The sequence below is a fragment of the Pecten maximus genome, unplaced genomic scaffold (genome assembly GCF_902652985.1).
Source record: "Pecten maximus unplaced genomic scaffold, xPecMax1.1, whole genome shotgun sequence".
Classification (NCBI taxonomy): domain Eukaryota; kingdom Metazoa; phylum Mollusca; class Bivalvia; order Pectinida; family Pectinidae; genus Pecten; species Pecten maximus.
In genome coordinates this window covers 48646-70349 of record NW_022983034.1, presented here as the reverse complement: position 1 = coordinate 70349, position 21704 = coordinate 48646, and the positions used below count along the sequence as shown (strand labels likewise).

The 21704-nt window shown below is 36.8% G+C and overlaps 4 protein-coding genes and 1 long non-coding RNA gene across 7 annotated transcripts; 1 reads left to right on the top strand and 4 right to left on the bottom strand.

The window, feature by feature from the left end:
• The first annotated feature begins 30 nt into the window (after positions 1–30).
• LOC117321306 lies at positions 31–3053 on the top strand. The gene is made up of 2 exons (XR_004531294.1): positions 31–2699; positions 2933–3053. It is a non-coding gene; the product is annotated as an uncharacterized LOC117321306 (long non-coding RNA).
• A 1271-nt stretch (positions 3054–4324) lies between these two features.
• LOC117321301 lies at positions 4325–21389 on the bottom strand. 3 transcript variants are annotated; one of them, XM_033875774.1, is made up of 3 exons: positions 21285–21389; positions 20910–21006; positions 4325–6765 (listed from the first exon to the last, which is right to left on the bottom strand). In XM_033875774.1, the coding sequence occupies exon 3, from the start codon at positions 6746–6748 to the stop codon at positions 4676–4678; it is 2073 nt and encodes a 690-aa protein (XP_033731665.1). In that variant the 5' UTR covers positions 6749–6765; positions 20910–21006; positions 21285–21389; the 3' UTR covers positions 4325–4675. The 3 variants fall into 3 exon arrangements, with proteins under 3 accessions (XP_033731665.1, XP_033731663.1, XP_033731664.1); XM_033875772.1 differs by lacking the exons at positions 20910–21006; positions 21285–21389 and adding exons at positions 7413–7509; positions 10399–10789; XM_033875773.1 differs by lacking the exons at positions 20910–21006; positions 21285–21389 and adding exons at positions 7413–7509; positions 7788–7875.
• Positions 15688–16245, bottom strand: LOC117321299. The gene has a single exon (XM_033875771.1). The coding sequence runs from the start codon at positions 16243–16245 to the stop codon at positions 15688–15690; it is 558 nt and encodes a 185-aa protein (XP_033731662.1).
• LOC117321298 lies at positions 18149–19600 on the bottom strand. The gene has a single exon (XM_033875770.1). The coding sequence runs from the start codon at positions 19598–19600 to the stop codon at positions 18149–18151; it is 1452 nt and encodes a 483-aa protein (XP_033731661.1).
• Positions 19641–20216, bottom strand: LOC117321297 (protein PML-like). Its single transcript, XM_033875769.1, has one exon. It carries the CDS (start codon positions 20214–20216, stop codon positions 19641–19643), a length of 576 nt encoding a protein of 191 aa, XP_033731660.1.
• Positions 21390–21704: the final 315 nt, after the last annotated feature.

The following is a 21704-nucleotide window of genomic DNA, read 5'->3' as shown; positions in this document are numbered from 1 at the left end:
CGTCGAATATACACTTTATCACAGGATATGAATAAGTTATCATTTTAAACATATTTAAACAATGTAGGTAAAATATTCAAATAATGTAGTTAACCAATTGAAATAATATAGTTAACACTTTCAAATAATACAGTGAACACATTTAAATAATATAGTTAACACATTTAGATAATTTAGTTAACACATTTAAATAATTTAGTTAACACCTTGAGATAATGTAGTAAACACATATATATAATAGTTAAGGCATTTAGATAATTTAGAATACATATTCAAATGAGTTAAAATAGTTAACAGTTACTTACTTAAAACGTGTTAATTATTAATATGATCACATACTTTTCATACTTTGCGCCAATTTGAACATATATTATCATTTCAGGATTGATTAACTTCTACTTTTATCGTAAGGGAGTCGAACAGGGAAAGAGTAACAACGAAAACAAAGGAGCTATCGACCTGGTAACAGCGATTTGTACCCAGGAAAATTTGGCAAGTCCACAAGACATTCCGGAATGTGTGAGATGTCGGCTGATTGCAAACCCTGCGCAGTGCGTCGCACCGTGTAACCTGATATTAACACCCCTTTGTACAGCTTAATCATGATTTTGGCGTAACTGTCTTAATATATGACTACCAACAAAATTGATGAAACATATGTTTATTTCTTTTGGAACCCACACAAAATACTGACATCCAAAAGTTAATATCCGGAAGCTCAACCTGTCATCAACAAAATTCAATTGGATTTTCTGCTATTATTTATTTAGAATATGTTCAACCTGATGTTATAAATAAATATCAAATGCTTTTACAACTGTTGATCTTAATCAATACAATTGTTGTTCATACTTTATAAACGAAACATTTTAACATCACGTGAATGCATTATACCTTATCACTTACATATGCATTAGACGCTGATTAAGTATAGCTATATAGCCAGAGAGACAGAGGAAACACATATTACTTTTTGAAGAGGCGAGCAGTTTTTAAACAGCAAATATAATAAAACAACGGCCAATGTATACAGTTAGAGGGTTAATTAATTGAATGTACATCAAGTATTTCATATCAAAATAAACCAGATGCTAAACAAGGTCACTGTGACCTATAATGTCCGCTAATTCGAAATGTTATGTACCACGGGTTCCCGTCAAGCTCCATGACTTACAAAAATTCGTACATGTTTAAAATTCTTGACTTAAGAAACTTTCTGAAAAGGTAACCAGGTCAATAGTTCGAGGAACATGAAGTAGTCGAGTTATCAGAGCCTAGTCCTAGACCATTAGAGGTATTGATCCCACGTATGTTACACGACACTCAATGAATGTCTACTTAGTTACGGCGCCGACAGGTGTGATTTATTACGTTTTGTAATAACTGAAGCACAAAAGAAAGACAATGGAAGATTTAACAACATTTCATTATTTTGAAAAAGATATAAGCTGTACGAATGTGTCATACCTTGCCAGTTACAAGAAAGGAAATTTCAAAATATGACAAGGGCCTACCTTGATATCCGTTATATAAGCACGTGTCGTTCGAATTGACGGAAGCACAACAGTATGTGTGATGTGTTTTACAGTATAAATGCTATCCGAATAAACCCCTTCCAAGTATTATTTTATTTGCATTTTGTGCTGTGTAGTTCTATTTTTTTTTAGTCATCAACGCGGGTGAATCGACTGGTGTTACTGGCATAGAGGAGTAAGATAATGTGTCTCATACTTATTACGATGCTCAAAAAGAGGCGAGATTCACAACATTTAAATTTAGAATGATTCTGGATGTTGAATGTCGCAAAACGAGCTACTCAAAATTCATGTTCTGATTGTTTATTATAAATCTGAATAATTCTAAATGTTAACCCAGTGGACACAAAACGTTCGGAGAACGTCCGGAAAACGTCCTATTAAGGTCACAACGTCCGGGACTTTCCTACAACGTTGTGAGAACGTTTCATGTCAAACGTTAGTACAACGTTAGCTTTTGACGTTGTAACAACGTTGTAACAAGGTTTTAATGCAAACTTTGTGTATTTGTTGTTAATTTTAAACGGCTTGCAAGTTTACACAAATGCCAAAGACATACCGAACGAAAACATCAAATTTCATGATAAATTTAATTATCTGATTGGCTCGAAATTTTATTTGTCAATAATGAATCTGTTTAGATTAGTTTAAAAGCAACCTACGTCGCCTATAATGTGTCCTAATGATATAATATCGATCATTTATCCTTTCCTGATCCAATTTTGCTGTTAGACCTCCTTTTATACCAATAAATGTGATCAAACTCGAACTTACGAGGTTACGATAACAAATCGGTGTTACCTCCCTTGATGTTGCAATATATATCCGCCAGGGGGCAATACAAACATTCACATTCATTTAAAAAGCTTTTTTTAAACGACTTAATTTCAGTTTTAAGTGCATGAAAATATCATGTTTTGGTTGAAACCGTTGCGATTTTTTTTCGGGAAAAGAAATAGATAGAGAGAAGAAAAAAGAGTATTGATATTTGCGCGGTAATTTTAACTTCCGGTTCTTTGTTCTGCAAACACACGCTCAACACACGTGGGCCCAACACACACATATTTCAATCGGACTGTTGACATGCTGTACTGGATTATGTATTTGCTTTCAAAATAACATATGGAATCAGCTTTCTTCCCGAATACAGATCAGTAATTCAAGGTAAGTTCTATATGATTCGTATTTTGTTTATTACACTGCATTTGATTTTGACTTGTGTTTATTTACAAACAAATCGGGCATGCTATGATTTGTCTTCACCGATGTACGTTTTTGGTATCACCGGGCATAAGTTTAGTTTCACGCATATTTGTTAACCGAACACGTTATGATATATTGCCGAAAAGTTTACGGTATATCAATACTTAATGTTTTGATTGTTTTTCTATTTACAGATTAAATGGTGATAACTGGATGCACCGAGGTAATCGGATACATCAGTGATGTGAGTGATGGGAGGAGTCTAAGCACATGGACACATGGAAATAAAGACATTAAAATACTGTTTAAAAACAACTTGAGTTTTTGTTGTACATAATAGGTAACAATAGTAGAAAAGAAAATAATACGACGTTGTGACAACGTCTATACAACGTAAAAAAAACGTTACCACATCGTTGCACAGTAACGTTGTGGGAACGTTGTATGAAAACGTTCCCCAAACTTTCATTTGCAACATTACTACAACCTAAATGCAACGTTGCATCCTGACGTAATTGCAACGTTCTCCAGACGTTGTGTGTCCACTGGGAATTGTCGTATGTCGAGCTATGCAACATTAAAAATCTGAATAATTTTAGCGGAATATTAAACTCTATGTTTATAAAAAATTGTGCAGCTAAGGGAAGTTTTGTGGCGAAATAAAATGAGAGGTATCTATCACCCATTTTTTCACTATTTTTCAAAAATTACTTCACATAGTGTGTCCAACTATTTATGTCTGCACGCCGAGAAAAAGTTATCAACTTTGGTAAATGCTTGAGCCCCGTGACTTGTCCCGGATATCGAATAGTGAATTCTTGAATGGAATACCTTATCCCGAATCAGAAATGTACATTGCTCTTCAACACCGGTAGTTTAATCCACCTTCAAAGATTAACTAATTTGCATAATTTGAAAACTGTAAGAACACAACAAAACTATCAAAGCATAGAACATCATAACGTGTTAAACAGGTTGTACTAATTCCAAATGTAATATCAATAGCGGTACTTTCTACATCATACTGTCTGATATAGTCATAGTTATAATCGAACGGTCTTTTGTTGTTAAAGTCTGTAAGAAGACTGTCTCCTTTAATAAATATCCCTCCTGTTAGCCATGGAGTCTCCAACATGTCCTCGGCAGTGTATTTCAATCAGGTAACACTATAAATCCGGAATCGATTCTATAGGAACTTGAAGGAAAGGTCTTATATAGCCTTAGCCTGTTGTCTAATCCCTTTAGTCAATACATAACTTATATTTTCTATGTTATACCTATTTGCATTATACTTGTTATGTTAACAATAATATATTTTGAGATCAAAAATTAAATCAGAGATAAATTCCCCGCTATCACAAAGAGACACGCACGGACATACTGTAGTCTCCGCCAAACACACAAACAGTTACTACACGCATGTATCCCTCACATACAAGTCAAAGACCATAGCTGTCGAAATTCAAAACCAAAACAAAATATGTAATAGAAGTTCAAGTTATATTTAAAGGTTAATTCTGACTTCTCTGGAGACAGACCTTTTCTATGTTGATACAGATAAATGATAAGTCATACAAGTACACACAGAAAGTGATATTCTGTAAAACTTTTATTACGTTTCCCATTACAGGTGAGGGAAAATTATTTCGTCACGTTAACAATCGGATGAATAATTTGAAACAAATAAGATGTTAGTAGAAACTTATTTTAATTTCGTCATTCCTACATGACATATATTTATACTCAAGCTTTATGCATTTGATTGCCTATTACACACTGAATAGTCGATGAAGAAAAAATTATTGATACCAGAGCACAAAACAATGTCCGTAACTTATAGGAAGTAGAATGCAGTGACTTGAATTTATTTATTTCTCGTAAAACACCCATTATAGAAATCATATGAAACATTTCGATAGTCAGTGTAGTAACACCAATCACTGGTCACAAAACTTGTACACTTCAAACGCCACGTTTTCCCGCCATGATGTCACAATGATCTCCTGTCTTGTTGGATGGAGAACTACAGCGTACGGTCGAGTGATTCCAGACATTCTTGAGAGAAGGACTCTCTCCCTTGAGCCGTCATGTGATATCAGGTGTATGTCTCCCGACTCCATTCCACACACGTATACATTACCATCCTGGTCAAGGGTAATTCCTCGTAGCTCTTTGATACCTTTACACATATGCCGGAACACTTCCTTCCCGTCACGTGATCGACATACGATGACGTCTTCCTCACTATAATAAAAGAGTCCCATGGGTGATGCGGCCACGTATGTGCTGTTACCGCGTTTAGGTATAGGCGATACCTGTTTAAAGTCAGATGTTGAAATCTCGACAGAATAATCAGTCCCGATCAGTATGTTATCTCCCAGAGTATCTATACCCCAAACCATTCCAACACAATCTTTCTTGCCGATAGAGGTCGAACCAGCAAGAACACGATTCTGAAATGTACATCTAATGACTGACCCATTCATCTGAGTCATTAGTAACTCATTCTGTTCAAATCCGCGTGTGATATCAATAGGACCGTTATCCACATCATAATGCCTGATATACTCATAGCTATCATCAAACAGTATAAGTTTTTTATTATTGTAGTCTGCAGCGAGTAGACCTTCTCCTTCAATAAATACCACTCCTGTCAGATATGGAGTAATATACCCTAGGATGGAAGGTTTATGTACAGACTTGACCAGAGATAAAGACCCAGTCCATACGTCAATACGAGGCGTTATTGACGAAGATGGAACTGTCACGTGTCCTACATCACTCAGCATGTCCGAGGAGGACATTGATTCGGAAAACGATGTCGCGGACGATGTGGCCTGGAGTGTGTCTATGATTTGTCTGATAGATGTGAGGGAGTCATGTGAGGAAGATGACAATGAAGATGAGACTTCTAATCTTCCCACAGTTGTCATCACGTTGACGACCTTCTCTAATACGACGTCATATCTCATTTTCAATTCAAAAGTATTGTGCTTGTCTCCAGTCCTCTGCTGTAAACGCCGCACGTGTCTCAGAAGTTGTGTCTTGGATTGTTCCGTTACAATAAATGTATCAACGTCAGGACTTTTTCCTTTTACCACCTTCATCAGTTGGTTGGTGTTTTCAAAGTTTGCTTGAAATATCCTATTGGTGCGTAAGCGTTCATGTAGACTGTCTCGATGACGTCGGTACGTTACGTCTAACCCGGTTTGAAAACGTTTGTGGAGATCATCCAGCTTATCTTTCGCTTTCTCGATTATCATGGCCACATTACTGGTCATTTTCTCGTAATCGCTTTCGAGAGTGGTCAGCTTGTTTTCGTCCTCTTCAACAATCGTTTTTGACTCGTCCGTCATCTTGCCTAACTCACATTCGATGACATCGAGCGAGAACATCTGTGCAGTATCTCCAATGCCTTTGACATTCGTACACCTTCTATGCAACAGTGCCATACACAGAACACAGCATAAGGCGTTGTGGTCATGGCAGTATACTTCGATCGTCTTCCCCGTATGTCGAGGGCACGTGTTGTCAACGAATACAGGCATACGTATATCCGTCTTAGAAACCTCGTCTATGGCAATGACTTTGTGCGTTGAAAGTAATTTGCTTCGTCGGTGTGCAACGCGACATGGCTGACACAAGGCTTCCGAGCATGCTTTACACCAGAAGGAAGCAACGTTCTCTTCGTCGTCAGTTAGACATCCGTGGCAGAATGTCTTACCTGATTCTGTCTCTTTGAACATTGAGGAAGCGAATAGCTGATTCCGAGGAAACGAACCGGCCCAAGAACTAACGGGATCATCCTTGTCGTGAGGGTAGCACGGACTTTCGCATACCGGACAGGGGAAGTACGTCCTGTTATCTTCTGTGACGTATTCAGAATTGATATAGGTGTCCAAACAACCCGTGCAAAACGTGTGAAAGCATGGTAGCTGTCGGGGTGTGTTACATTCCTGGAGACATATCAGACATTTGAAAGATCGATTGTCTACATGAGCCTCTGCCATGCCTATTGCTTGTTTATCTGCAAGTTGAAAAAAAACTTAAATCATTTCACTAGTCTTTGATCAGTGCCACTGATTAATTCTAAGTATAATCTTATACAATGTACACTGTACCATTAAGGTTGATCATAGACCACAGAACTGTTGCTTTAAGTAGCGATATTACTAAATATAGACAAATTACTTGAAGGTAGAACATTGGATTTTTTAAAGAAAAATATCTGCTGACAGTTAGTACATGTACTCTATAACAACTTCTGTAGAATTCCTTCCAGATTCTTTAGAGAACATAAGCTGTTGCCATTATATTTAATCGAAGATGGGTTCATTATTGCTTCGGAAGAAAATTAGTTATATTGGGGTCGGAAATGACTAATATCTGCTGGGACATGTTTTGGTAAAGCATCTGAAAAATATTGACATGTTATTGTGTAAATGTGTAAAAAATTAACATACACATTGCTTAGTCCGTGGTAAAAGTCGGCATAATTAGCTTAAACTTAGGTGAATATATAATATCCAGCCACTATTCGTTGTTGAACATCAACAATAACAAAAATAATCTACTTTCGATTTCCATATGCCTATAGTGGGATTGTAAGTTTTAAAAAATGACAATGAAATATTTACTCATTTAATTTGTAATAATTATTTGACACTTCCTTACCTTTCCTCTCACAATCTTTCCTTAAATCATTGTTATAATGATTCATCCTTACGAATAGCAGATTGACCTTGTGTGGTATCCACTTCCGGAAGAAAACCTGTTCAAATACACAGACTATATCATTTGCAACGGTACACCTACATGTACATCACAAAAGAAAAGATAATCTTATCTAAAACACCATGTTAAACACAATGCATTTTACAGTGTGTAAATACGATTTAGTCCCTCGTGAAAACTGAATGTACTTTCTGTTTATATTGCTGTAGACTACACATAATACGTATTCTTACAAAATGTACAACTAAATGTTGAAAAAAATAGACATCCAACATCTAAAATGTTGTATATAGGTCAATATATGGATACACTTACACATTTTAGCCTCCGAACTCTTGAAATAAGATAACGTTCTTCCTGGTTTTTACATCTGTATAGATTCTACAACACACGGACATTGTTTGGCTCGTTTCCATGTTAAGGGAGACAACTAGGTTGATATGTTCATATAAAAAATATGATTTTAACAAATTCTGTCAACTAAAGTAGGATTATGTATGATACTGCAAGTCATGACAAAAGTTTTTCGAGAAGTGTCGCTATTTCATGTATTTGAGTCTTTGAAATTCCTAAACATATAAATTAGATCACGTTTCAATGACCTCTGAAGTCTCCTCTGAAATATTAATAGAAACCTGATGTGAAAACAAAATCTAAATCCTATATAAAGTTACTATTAGTTATGAATATTTAAAATCAGTATATACTTGTGTGATTGATATGGTATGATCCAATATGGTTTGCTTTGAACAGATAATGTCATTTCAGTACGGCTTCTCCTGTGTGCGAGATATATGCGTGTAAATGCTGTAGTGTGTATGTTTTTGGAGGCTGCGGTGGAAATTAACAGGTTCCGTATCATATGAAAAAATATAATACCATACACCAACAATACTTTATATTGTAGTTGTATGATCATCATGCAATGAACCATTTCCCGTTAAACATTTTTATTGGATTACATTGATTTACAACTTACACGAGAGAGTGTTTACAACAAAGCAAGTCTAAATTGAAGGTTATTTTCAAAATTGTTAGCATATACATGTACACAAGTTAGAAATATCTGAGAGCTGTTTGTCTTCATCACAAGATTTGGGTAAGCATATGCACTTTTCATTTTGACGTGAGTGTACCAATATGTATTTACCTTTTTACATGTTTCGTTTGTTAGTTTTAATTTTGCTCATCATTTGTTGGCCCATTAACATTAGAGTGCTTTAGTTATCTTGAATATTTTTACCAATCACAGAACGACAATCACAAATAACATGTGATGTATATGTTAATATACAATTACCGTTTCCAAACAAATCACATATTGTATATATTGTATTTTACTTTACTATACTTCATATGTAACACAACACCTTAAAATTCAATGACTATTTCAGGTAAATATTTAGTGCTCTACACTCGTGTGATGACCGACAGTAAATACAATCAAATAAAACCCATTCATATCGTTTACATGAAATATGGTGTGATGCGTCCACAGTTATTGTATCAGTGAGAACAATACCCTGCTAACAGGTCATTTCTATTTAAAGCTACCTCATATGCACTAGTTTATCTACCCGAGACCAATATACATGTGCATATATACACACACACCGTACTCGCCTCAAATACTACACATTTTACACATATTATACAAACTTTACAGCAATCCGTCTACAACGGTGTAAGTTTGTGGCGATTCCTTTTCTATAACCATCAGCTAAATGGTAGAATGAGTTTTAAACCTGATATATTTAGAAGAGATAACTTTCCTTAAATGTCCTTTTTATCTTAAAAACTTTCTGTGTGGATTTAACAGAGCAATCATAATCAGACTTATTGAACACCGAAATACTACTCAGACATTAACAAAAATCGCTCATCTTGAACAGGAGATAAACTTTTTTCAAGCTGGTTAATAAAATAATATTTGAAAAGCTTTTTTTCTAACCTAAATTGAGCATCAATTGTACCATTAACGTTTTTCATTGTTAGCTTCAACAATCTATATATCAATAACCCTATTTGTTTCATTATTGTGTGTGTTTGACTTCTATCCATGATATAGATGACTAATTTTGTTGTAATTATCACGCATCCTGTCCCAGTTTAATTCAACTCAATAGTATGTTAAAAATTCCAAGTCAAATCGATCCCATTGACTTTACTTTATTAGAGTAAACATAAAGATTACAGTGTATCACATCTGTAAATGCAAATTGATGTCCTAATAACCTATGATTGAAATATAATCACCAACAAAGAAAGGTCATATAATTATAATAACCCGACTGAAGGAATATTGAAATAGAAGTATCTGGATGTTCGTTTTTCATTTTAGACACAAAAGGGTTATTGCGGAAACATGAACTTGTTCTAAAGGTCCATCCTTCAATTGTTTTCTTTGCCTTGAGATTTGTAGTTCCCTGCGACTCGTGCTTTCACATATTTTGCACAGTTTATTTGGACAATTACGTCAGGACAGAATGTTACTGCAGAAAATGTTGTTTTATGAATCATTTGACACACCATTGTAAGGTTACATTCGAGTATGGTCAAGTCACTCTTCAACATGACAGGTCGACATACCTCTTTAAATTGTGTATCAAATGCACGGTTTTTGTATCGCCTGTGATAAAACTCTCAAAAGCGAGAATATTGTCCAACATGGTCTACATTGCTCTAAAAGTATGTCACAGGAAGAAAAACGAACACACATTCTGCTGGTTCTTTCTATATTTTACTACCGGAGATTAGGACATAACTTGATACGAAAGGAAAACCCTCTGAAACACAAAATAGCCTGTATGATATACATACGTAGCCTACATGTACTCGACAACATATTAACTGACTGTAATGATTCTATCTATTAAATAAAGTTATAATTATTAGTCATTCTATTATATTTGTCAGGATAACATACCTTCCAAGACTGTTATGTCTGGTAAAACGGTAAGTCTGTACACATGTCTGTTACATAATTGGTCACCGGACCCCAGAGGATATGTCCTACCGACCTATGAATGGCTACTGCAGCGTTCTACCATAACCCACGGGTTTTACTATTCTCGCTCTCACTCTTTCACGATTTCTTACACTTTCATACCCTAATTTACATATAAGTCGTAAACACCACCAAATATGGACATACACAGTATGGACTACACGTACATGACACTACGTTACTAAATTAGACAAGGTACTTTCCACATTACAACACAGCACTGACAAGTACATGTAACGTGTATAGACAATTCATAATCTTATATTAACTAATTATTTCAATTGCTTAAATTGTACCTGTGACGGTAACTTAAACAAAAATGTGTATACCGATTACGAATTTGAAATCTCAACCCACCCTTCACTTACGGAATATCATTCCGAACTAACCTTCCAGTAAATAATAAAAATTAGCTATACTGAGAACTGATTTTAGTTGAAATCAGCTTTTCAAAACGTATCCGTGTTATTCCAACCCAACCTGAGATGGGTTATTATGACGCACGGACATATAGAACCTCTGTTTTATTATCTGTGAATATAAGATCTTAATTGTTCTTCTAAATGACCTATTTAAATTATCAGATGTATTGTTCTCTCACTTTCCTGTAACAAGTATACATGTGCGCTCAGTATTTACGAAATGGGGCAACTACTGCACCCATTATCAACGCGTAAACAAAAGAAACTTTCTATGTTGATACAGGGAAATGATGAGTTATAGAAATACACACAGAAATAGATATCGTGTCAAACTTAATTACGTTTCACGGTACATGAGAGGAAAAAATATTTCGTCAGGTTAACAATCGGAGGAGTTAAGTACATGTTAGTAGAAAATAAGCAGTTGTCTGTCTATTCTCTCCTACACGACATCGTATATCTATACTCACTGGTATAGGATAACATTTATACATTTGATTTATATTCACATAAATACGAAGACTGCAGTTTAGTATCGACATTTGAAAGTAGTTCTCGCTAATGGCTGTACGTGTTAGTGCCCATAGCTTGAACCGGACATCAAACACTGAGAGTCCTTGGGTGGGATACCCTATCGCGCACCCATAATGTTAATGTTTCCCTTTCCTTTGGTTATCACACACTGGTTAGTCGGTTAGGGTTTAATGATTAATGATAGTGCACAAACAATTCCCGTAACTTATATGAAACAGTATGAAGTGACATTAATTAATTTAATTCCTCATGAAACAGACATCGTGGAAATCACAGAAAACATTTTGATAATCAGTGTAGTTACACCAATCACTGGTCTCAAAACTTGTACACTTCAAAGACCACGTTTTCCTGCCTTGACGTCACAATGATCTCCTGTCTTTTTGGATGGTGAAGTATGGCGTACGGTCGAGTGATTCCACACATTCTTGAGAGGACTCCCTCCTTTGAGCCGTCATGTGATATCAGGTGTATGTCTCTCGACTCCATTCCACACACGTATACATTACCATCCTGGTCAACAACAATTCCTCGTGGCTCTTTGATACCTTTACACATATGCCGGAACACTTCCTTCCCATCAAGTGACCGACATACGATGACGTCTTCGTCTTTGTGGTAAAAGAGTCCATTTGGTGATGCGGCAACGAACGTACTATTACTGCGTTTAGGTATAGACGCTACTTGTTTAAAGTCTGATGTTAAAACTCGACACAACCTATAGTCCCGGTCAGTATCTTATCTCCCAGAGTATCTATACCCCATTGACTGAGATAACTACTTATCCTGCCGACAGTGGTAAGGACACCATCCCGAAATGTACACCTAATGACTGACCTACCCATCTGGGTCATCAGTAACTCATTCGGTTCAAATCCACGTGTGATATCAATAGGATGGTTATCCACATCATAATGCCTGATATACTCATAGCTATCATCAAACAGTAAGAGTTGTTTGTTTTGGAAGTTTATAACGAGTAGACCCTCTCCTTCAATAAATACCCCTCCTGTCAGCCATGGAGTCATTGACCCACCGATGGAACCTTTATGTACAGACTTGACCAGAGATAAAGACCCAGTCCACACGTCAATACGAGGCGCTACTGATGAATATGGAACTGCCACGTGTCCTACATCACTCAGCATGTCCGAGGAGGACGTTGATTCGGAAAACGATGTCACGGACGATGTGGCCTGGAGTGTGTCAATGATTTGTCTGATAGATGTGAGGGAGTCATGTGATGACGATGACAATGAAGAGGAGACTTCTAATCTTCCTACAGTTGTCATCACGTTGATGACTTCTAATACGTCGTCATATATCATCTTCAATTCAAATGTGTTGTGTTTGTCTCCAGTCTTCTGCTGTAAACGCCGCATGTGTCTCAGAAGTTGTGTCTTGGATTGTTCCGTTACAATAAATGTATCAACGTCGGGACTTTTTTCTTTGACCACCCTCACCAGTTGGTTGGTGTTTTCAATGTTTGCTTGAAATATCCTATTAGTGCGTAAGCGTTCATGTAGACTATCTTGATGACGTCGGTATGTTACGTCTGACCCGTTTGAAAACGTTGGTGGAGATCATCCAGCTTATCTTTCGCTTTCTTGATCATCATGGCCACATTACTGGTCATTTTCTGGTAATCGTCTTCGAGAGCGGTCAGCGTACAATACTTTTGAATTGAAGATCGGGTATGACGACGTATTAGAGAAGGTCGTCAACGTGATGACAACTGTGGGAAGATTAGAAGTCTCCTCTTCATTGTCATCGTCATCACATGACTCCCTCACATCTATCAGACAAATCATTGACACACTCCAGGCAACATCGTCCGTGACATCGTTTTCCGAATCTACGTCCTCCTCGGACATGTTGAGTGATGTAGGACACGTGGCAGTTCCATCTTCGTCAATATCGCCTCGTATAGACGTGTGGACTGGGTCTTTATCTCTGGTCAAGTCTGTACATAAAGGTTCCATCGGTGGGTCAATGACTCCATGGCTGACAGGAGGGGTATTTATTGAAGGAGAAGGTCTACTCGCTTCTGACTCCAGTACTAAAAAAAACTTTTACTGTTTGATGATCGCTATGAGTATATCAGGCATTATGATGTGGATAACCGTCCTATTGATATCACACGTGGATTTGAACCGAATGAGTTACTAATGACCCAGACAAATGGGTCAGTCATTAGGTGTACATTTCGGGATGGTGTCCTTACCACTGTCGACAGTATAAGAAGTTATCCAAATCAATGGGGTATAGATACTCTGGGAGATAAGATACTGACCGGGACTAAAGGTTCTGTCGAGATTTTAACATCAGACTTTAAATAGGTACCCTCTCTACCTTATTGCGGTAACAACCTGTACGTGGCCGCATCACCAAATGGACTCCTTTACCACAGCGATGAAGATGTCATCGTATGTCGGTCACATGATGGGAAGGAAGTGTTCCGGCATATGTGTAAAGGTATCAAAGGGCCACGAGGAATCGTTGTTGACCAGGATGGTAATGTATACGTGTGTGGAATGGAGTCGGGAGACATATACCTGATATCACATGACGGCTCAAAGGAGAGAGTCCTTCTCCCAAGAATGTGTGGAATCACTCAACCGTACGCTGTAGTTCTCCATCCAACAAGACAGGAGCTCATTGTGACGTCATTGCAGGAAAACGTGGCGTTTGAAGTGTACAAGTTTTGTGACCAGTGATTGGTTTAACTACATTGAAATGTTTCATATGATTTCTACAATTGGTGTTTTACGAGAAATAAATAAATTCAAGTCACTGCATACTACTTCATATACGTTACGGAAATTGTTTTGTGCTCTAGCATTAGCTATTTGATCTAAATCGACTAATGAGTGTGTAATCAGTAAACAAATGCATAAAGCTTGAGTATAAATATAAATTAATTAATATAACGATGCATCTTCATGAAAAGCAGATCGTTCTTGTGTGGTATCCACCTCCGGTACAGAAACTGTTCAACAACGGTACACATATACGTACATCACAATGGAAATACTTTAATCTTATCTAAGACGTCATATAAAACAAAACACGTTGTACATGTGTGTGCAAACAAACGCGATTTCGGTCCTCAGTAGAAACCGTGAGAATGAATTTACTTTCAGTTTATGCTGTTGTTGATTACATATACAATCTTATTATTTAGTTTTTCTTACACAATATATAAAAACAAAAGTAGAACAGACATCCAACATCTATTATGCTGAAAAATGCCTATATATGGATACTTACACCGTTTCGTCTAAGAACAGATTGTGTATACACCTACTCTGGACTTTGTACACCTCGTTTCAGTGCTAAGGGTTTTGTTTTTTGTAGAAGTCAACGCAGGTGAATCGGTATTACTGGCATAGATATGGTGTCTCAATACTTTTTACGATGCTCAAAAATAGTCGAGGTTCACAACATTTAAATTTTAAATGATTCTAGATGTTGAATGTCGTAAATCGCGCTACTTAAAATTCATGTTCTGATTGTTGATTATAAATCCGAATAATTCTAAATGCTAATTGTAGCATGTCGAGCTACGCAACATTCAAAATCTGAATAATTTATCGGAATATTTAACTTTATTTTTATGTCAAATTGTGTAGCTAAGGAAAGTTTTGTGCCGAAATAAAATGAGAGGTATTTATCATCCATTTTTTAACTAATTTTTAAAAATTAGTTCACATAGTTTGTGTCTGTACGCCGAGAAAAAGTTATCAACTTTGGTAAATGCTTGAGCCTCGTGAATTGTCCCGGATATCGATTAGTGAATTCTTGAATGGAATACCTTATACTGCATCTGTTATGTACATTGCTCTTCAACAACGGTATTTTAATCCTCTTTCAAAGATTAGATATTTTGCACAATTTGAAAACTGTAAGAGCACAATAAAATGTATTTCTACATCGTAATGTCTTATATAGTCTAAGTTATCATCGTACGGTCTTTAGATGTTAAAGTCCGGAAAAATAAGACCGTCGCCTTTAATAAACATTCCTCGTGTTAGCCATGGAGTCTCTGCCCCTCTGATAGAAAATTTCTGAACAGAATTGAGCAGCGACGGATCTCCAGTCCACACGAACTGTCTCGGTGAGGGAGTCGTACGAGGACAATGACAAGAAAGAGCAGACATCTAATCCTCAGACAGTTGTCATCACGTTAATGACTTTCTCTAATAAGTCGTCATACGTAAGATTTAGTTCAAAAGTGTTTGTCGTTGGTCCTCTATTGTAAACGTCGCACGTGTTTTGTAAGTTGTATTTTGGATTGTTCCATTGCAATAAACGTCTGACTGTCATAAAATCGTTCTTTAATCACCACCTTTAGCTGGTTGGTATTCTCCACGTTCGCATGGAATATCTTCTTGGTGTGTAATCGATCATTTAGACTATCTTTATGACGTTGGTATGTCACGTCAAGCTCGGTTTGAAAACTACGGTGGAGGTCGTCAAGCTTATCTTTCGCTTTCTTGATCACCGCAGCAACATTATTGGTCACTGTCTGGCAATCGGCGATTAGAGTGGCCAGTTTGTTTTCGTCCTCTTCAACAATCGTTTTTGACTCGTCCCTCATCTTGCTAAACACATATTCTATAAAATCAAACGGGAACGACTTTGTAGTATCGTCAATGCTATTGACATCCTTGAAAGTTCTATGTAACAGAGACACGCGAAGAACGCAGCATAAGGCGTTGTGGTGGTGGCAGTATAATTCGATCGTCTTTCCCGTATGAGGAGGACACGTGTTGTCAATGGATACGTTGTCTTCGTCATCAGGTAACATCCGTTACAGAATACTCATACTTCACGGCTGTATTTAAATTGCAAAGGTTGCATAGATTACAAATATATATACTTCAGTTTAGGTAATATTTATGTTTAACAGGGCTTATTTAAAACGTGTGCCTTATTTTTTTCAGAATTAGGCATTTTTACTGTACATGCATCTTCAATGCTGTTGACATCCCTGAAAATTCTATGTAACAGAGACACATTTTTACTGTACACTGCTACCTTACGATTTGTTTTCAAAGAACTTCATTTACAGAATATTCCAAATTAACGGACTAGTGAAAATAAGGTATACTGAGAATTCAGTTTCTCAAAACGTATCCGTTTTTTTGAGATGCTAATATAATATCTTAATTGTTCCTTCAAAATGACTTCAAATAAGTAGTTGATAGTGAAATTTGAATAAGCTCTATAATGTATCAGATGCATTTAAGGGTTTTTATGAAAAGAGAACACCCCAGTTTTTTTGTGTTATTGCTCAATAACGTAAAACAAATATTACAGTTAACCCTTATAATTTAATTAACAACGATAAGAAACATTTTCATAAAGTTTAACATGTTTATTTTGCTCCAGATATTTAAAAACGCATCGATAAATACAAAATCCCGTGAACAACGATTACTCCGATGACGTCACAGTTTATTTTTTTTTATGTTATGAGATGATACCATAATTTTTTGAGCCAATGAAAATGCTTGTTACAAGAAAAATTAAATTATTATCCTCTAACTTTCTTGTAACAAATATTTATTTGCGCTCAGCATTTTCGACATTAGGCGATTGGTTCACCCATTATCGGCGGGCAGTCTCTCTCGAACCTCGGTCACAACCGGCCGTACGTCCGTCCGTCCGTCCACTCCACATGGTATATACGGCTAAAACGCCGTGATACATATGGACATTGTTATTGAATAACCATCAGTCGACTAACGATTACTTTCAAATGTAAAATAACGACCTGAAACTAGGTCAAGGTGTGTCCTTCTACATGTCCTCGGCAGTGTATTTCAATGAGGTAACACTATAAATCCGGCATCGTTTCTACAGGAACTTATAGGAAAGGTCTAATATAGCCTTAGCCTGTTAGATCAATTCTCCGCTATCACAAAGAGAAACACAGACAAACATACTTTAGTCTCCCCAAAATACACAAACAGTTACTACACGCATGTATATCTCACATAAAGTTTAATGACCATAGTTGTTGAAATTCAAAACCAAATATGTTTAAAATCGAGGGTATATTTACGGGTTAATTTTCACTTCTCTGGAGTAAGACGTTTTCTATGTTGATACAGATAAATAATAAACAATAAGTTTTAGAAGTACACACAGAAAGTGATATCCTGTAAAACTTTTATTACGTTTCCCATTACATGTGACGTAACAATGATTTCGTCAGGTTAACAATCGCAATCGGAGGAATAATTTGATAAGAAACATATCAGATAAGTAGATGTTAGAAAATAACAGTTGTCTGTCTAATCTCTCCTACACGACATCGTATATCTATACTCACTGGGATAGGATAACATTTATACATTTCATTTATTCACATCAATAAGAAGACTGCAGTTAAGTATCGACGTTTGAAAGTAGTTCTCGCTAATGGCTGTACGTGTTAGTGCTCATAGATGGACCGGACATCAAACACTGAGAGTCCTTGGGTGGGATACCCTATCGCGCACCCATAATGTTAATCTTTCCCTTTTTCCCTTTGTTATCACACACTGGTTAGTCGGTTAAGGTTTAATGATTAATGCTAGTGCACAAAACAATTACCGAAACTTATATAAAATAGTATGTAGTGACATTAATTTATTTGATTCCTCATGAAACAGACATCGTGGAAATCACAGAAAACATTTCGATAGTCAGTGTAGTTACACCAATCACTGATCACAAAACTTGTACACTTCAAAAATCACGTTTTCCTGCCTTGACGTCACAATGAGCTCCTGTCTTGTTGGATGGTGAAGTATGGCGTACGGTCGAGTGATTCCAGACATTCTTGGGAGAAGGATTCGATCCTTGGAGCCGTCATGTGATATCAGGTGTATGTCTCCCGACTCCATTCCACACACGTATACATTACCATCCTGGTCAACAACAATTCCTCTTGGCTCTTTGATACCTTTACACATATGCCGGAACACTTCCTTCCCATCAAGTGACGGACAAACAATGACGTCTTCATCTCTGTGGTAAAAGAGTCCATTTGGTGATGCGGCGACGGAAGTATTGTGACCGCGTTTAGGTATAGAGGCTGCTACCTGTTTCAAGTCAGATGTTAAAATCCCGACAGAACCTTCAGTCCCGAGCAGTATCTTATCTCCCAGAATATCTATACCCCAACATTGTTGAGTACTACGTATCCTGTCGACAGTGGTTAGGACACCATCCCCAAATGTACACCTAATGACTGACCTACCCATCTGGGTCATTAGTAACTCATTCGGTTTAAATCCACGTGTGATATCAATAGGACTGTTATCCACATCATAATGCCTGATATACTCATAGCTATAATCAAACAGTAAAAGTTGTTTGTTTTGGAAGTTTATAACGAGTAGACCCTCTCCTTCAATAAATACCCCTCCTGTCAGCCATGGAGTCATTGACCCACCGATGGAACCTTTATGTACAGACTTGACCAGAGATAAAGACCCAGTCCACACGTCAATACGAGGCGCTACTGATGAAGATGGAACGGCCACGTGTCCTACATCACTCAGCATGTCCGAGGAGGACGTTGATTCGGAAAACGATGTCACGGACGATGTTGCCTGAAGTGTGTCAATGATTTGTCTGATAGATGTGAGGGAGTCATGTGATGACGATGACAATGAAGATGAGACTTCTAATCTTCCCACAGTTGTCATCACGTTGATGACCTTCTCTAATACGTCGTCATACCCCATCTTCAATTCAAATGTGTTGTGTTTTTCTCCAGTCATCTGCTGTAAACGCCGCACGTGTCTCAGAAGTTGTGTCTTGGATTGTTCCGTTACAATAAATGTGTCAACGTCAGGATTTTTTTCTTTCGCCACCCTCATCAGTTGGTTGGTGTTTTCAATGTTTGCTTGAAATATCCTATTGGTGCGTAAGCGTTCATGTAGACTTTCTCGATGACGTCGGTATGTTACATCTAACCCGGTTTGAAAACGTTGGTGGAGATGATCCAGCTTATCTTTCGCTTTCTTGATCATCATGGCCACATTACTGGTCATTTTCTGGTAATCGTCTTCGAGAGCGGTCAGTTTGTTTTCGTCCTCTTCAACAATCGTTTTTGACTCGTCCTTCATCTTGCCTAACTCACATTCGATGACATCAAGTGAGAACATCTTTGTAGTATCTTCAAGGCTGCTGACATTCGTACACCTTCTATGTGACAGTGTCACGCACAGAACACAGCATAAGACGTTGTGGTCGTGGCAGTATACTTCGATCGTCTTCCCTGTATGACGAGGACACGTGTTGACAATGGAATACAGGCATGCGTATATCTGTCTTAGAAACCTCGTCTATGGCAATGACTTTGTGTGTTGAAAGTAATTTGCTTCGTCGGTGTGCAATGCGACATGGCTGACACAAGGCTTCCGAGCATGCTTTACACCAGAAGGAAGCAACGTTCTCTTCGTCGTCAGTTAGACATCCGTGGCAGAATGTCTGACCTGATTCTGTCTCTTTGAACGTTGAGGAAGCAAATAGCTGATTCCGAGGAAACGAACCGGCCCAAGAACTAACGGGAGCATCCTTGTTTTGAGGGTAGCACGGACTTTCGTATACCGGACAGGGGAAGTACGTCCTGTTATCTTCTGTGACGTATTCAGAATTGATATAGGTGTCCAAACAACCCGTGCAAAACGTGTGAAAACATGGTAGCTGTCGGGGTGTGTTACATTCCTGGAGACATATCAGACATTTGAAGGTTTGATTGTCTATAAGAGCCTCCGCCATGCCTATTGCTTGTTTATCTGCAAGTTAAAAACAAAACTTAAATCATTTCACAAGTCTTTGATCAGTGCCACTGATTAAGTCTGAGTATAATCTTATACAATGTACACTGTACCATTAAGGTTGATCATAGACCACAGAACTGTTGCTTTAAGTAGCGATATTACTAAATATAGACAAATTACTTGAAGATAGAACATTGAGAAGTCAAATAATTACACCTTTTGGATTTTTCTAAAATAAAAATATCTGCTGACTGTTAGAACATGTACTCTATATCAACTTCTGTAGAATTCCTTCCAGTTTCTTTAGAGAACATAAGCTGTTGCCATTATATTTAATCGAAGATGGGTTCATTATTGCTTCGGAAGAAAATTAGTTATATTGGGGTCGGAAATGACTAATATCTGCTGGGACATGTTTTGGTAAAGTATCTGAAAAATATTGACATGTTATTGTGTAAATGTGTAAAAAATTAACATACACATTGCTTAGTCCGTGGTAAAAGTCGGCATAATTAGCTTAAACTTAGGTGAATATATAATATCGAGCCACTATTCGTTGTTGAACATCAACAATAACAAAAATAATCTACTTTCGATTTCCATATGCCTATAGTAGGATTGTAAGTTTTGAAAAAATGACATTGAAAGATTTACTCATTTAATTTGTAATAATTATTTGACACTTCCTTACCTTTCCTCTCTCAATCTTTCCTTAAATCATTGTTATAATGATTCATCCTTACGAATAGCAGATTGACCTTGCGTGGTATCCACTTCCGGAAGAAAATCTGTTCAAATACACAGACTATATCATTTGCAACGGTACACCTACATGTACATCACAATAGAAAAGATAATCTTATCTAAAACGCCATGTTAAACACAATACATTTTACAGTGTGTAAATACGATTTAGTCCCTAGTGAAAACTGAATGTACTTTCTGTTTATATTGCTGTTGACTACACATAATACGTATTCTTACAAAATGTACAACTAAATGTTGAAAAAAATAGACATCCAACATCTAAAATGTTGTATATAGGTCAATATATGGATACACTTACACATTTTAGCCTCCGAACTCGTGAAATAAGATAACCTTCTTCCTGGTTTTTACATCTGTATACAACACACGGACATTGTTTGGCTCGTTTCCATGTTAAGGGAGACAACTAGGTTGATATGTTCATATAAAAATATGATTTTAACAAATGCTGTCAACTAAAGTAGGATTATTTATGATACTGCAAGTCATGTCAAAAGTGTTTTCGAGAAGTGTCGCCATTTCATGTATTTGTGTCTTTGAAATTCCTAAACATATAAATTAGATCACGTTTCAATGACCTCTGAAGTCTCCTCTGAAATATTAATAGAAACCTGATGTGAAAACAAAATCTAAATCCTATATAAAGTTACTATTAGTTATGAATATTTAAAATCAGTATATACTTGTGTGATTTTTGATGGTATGATCCAATATGGTT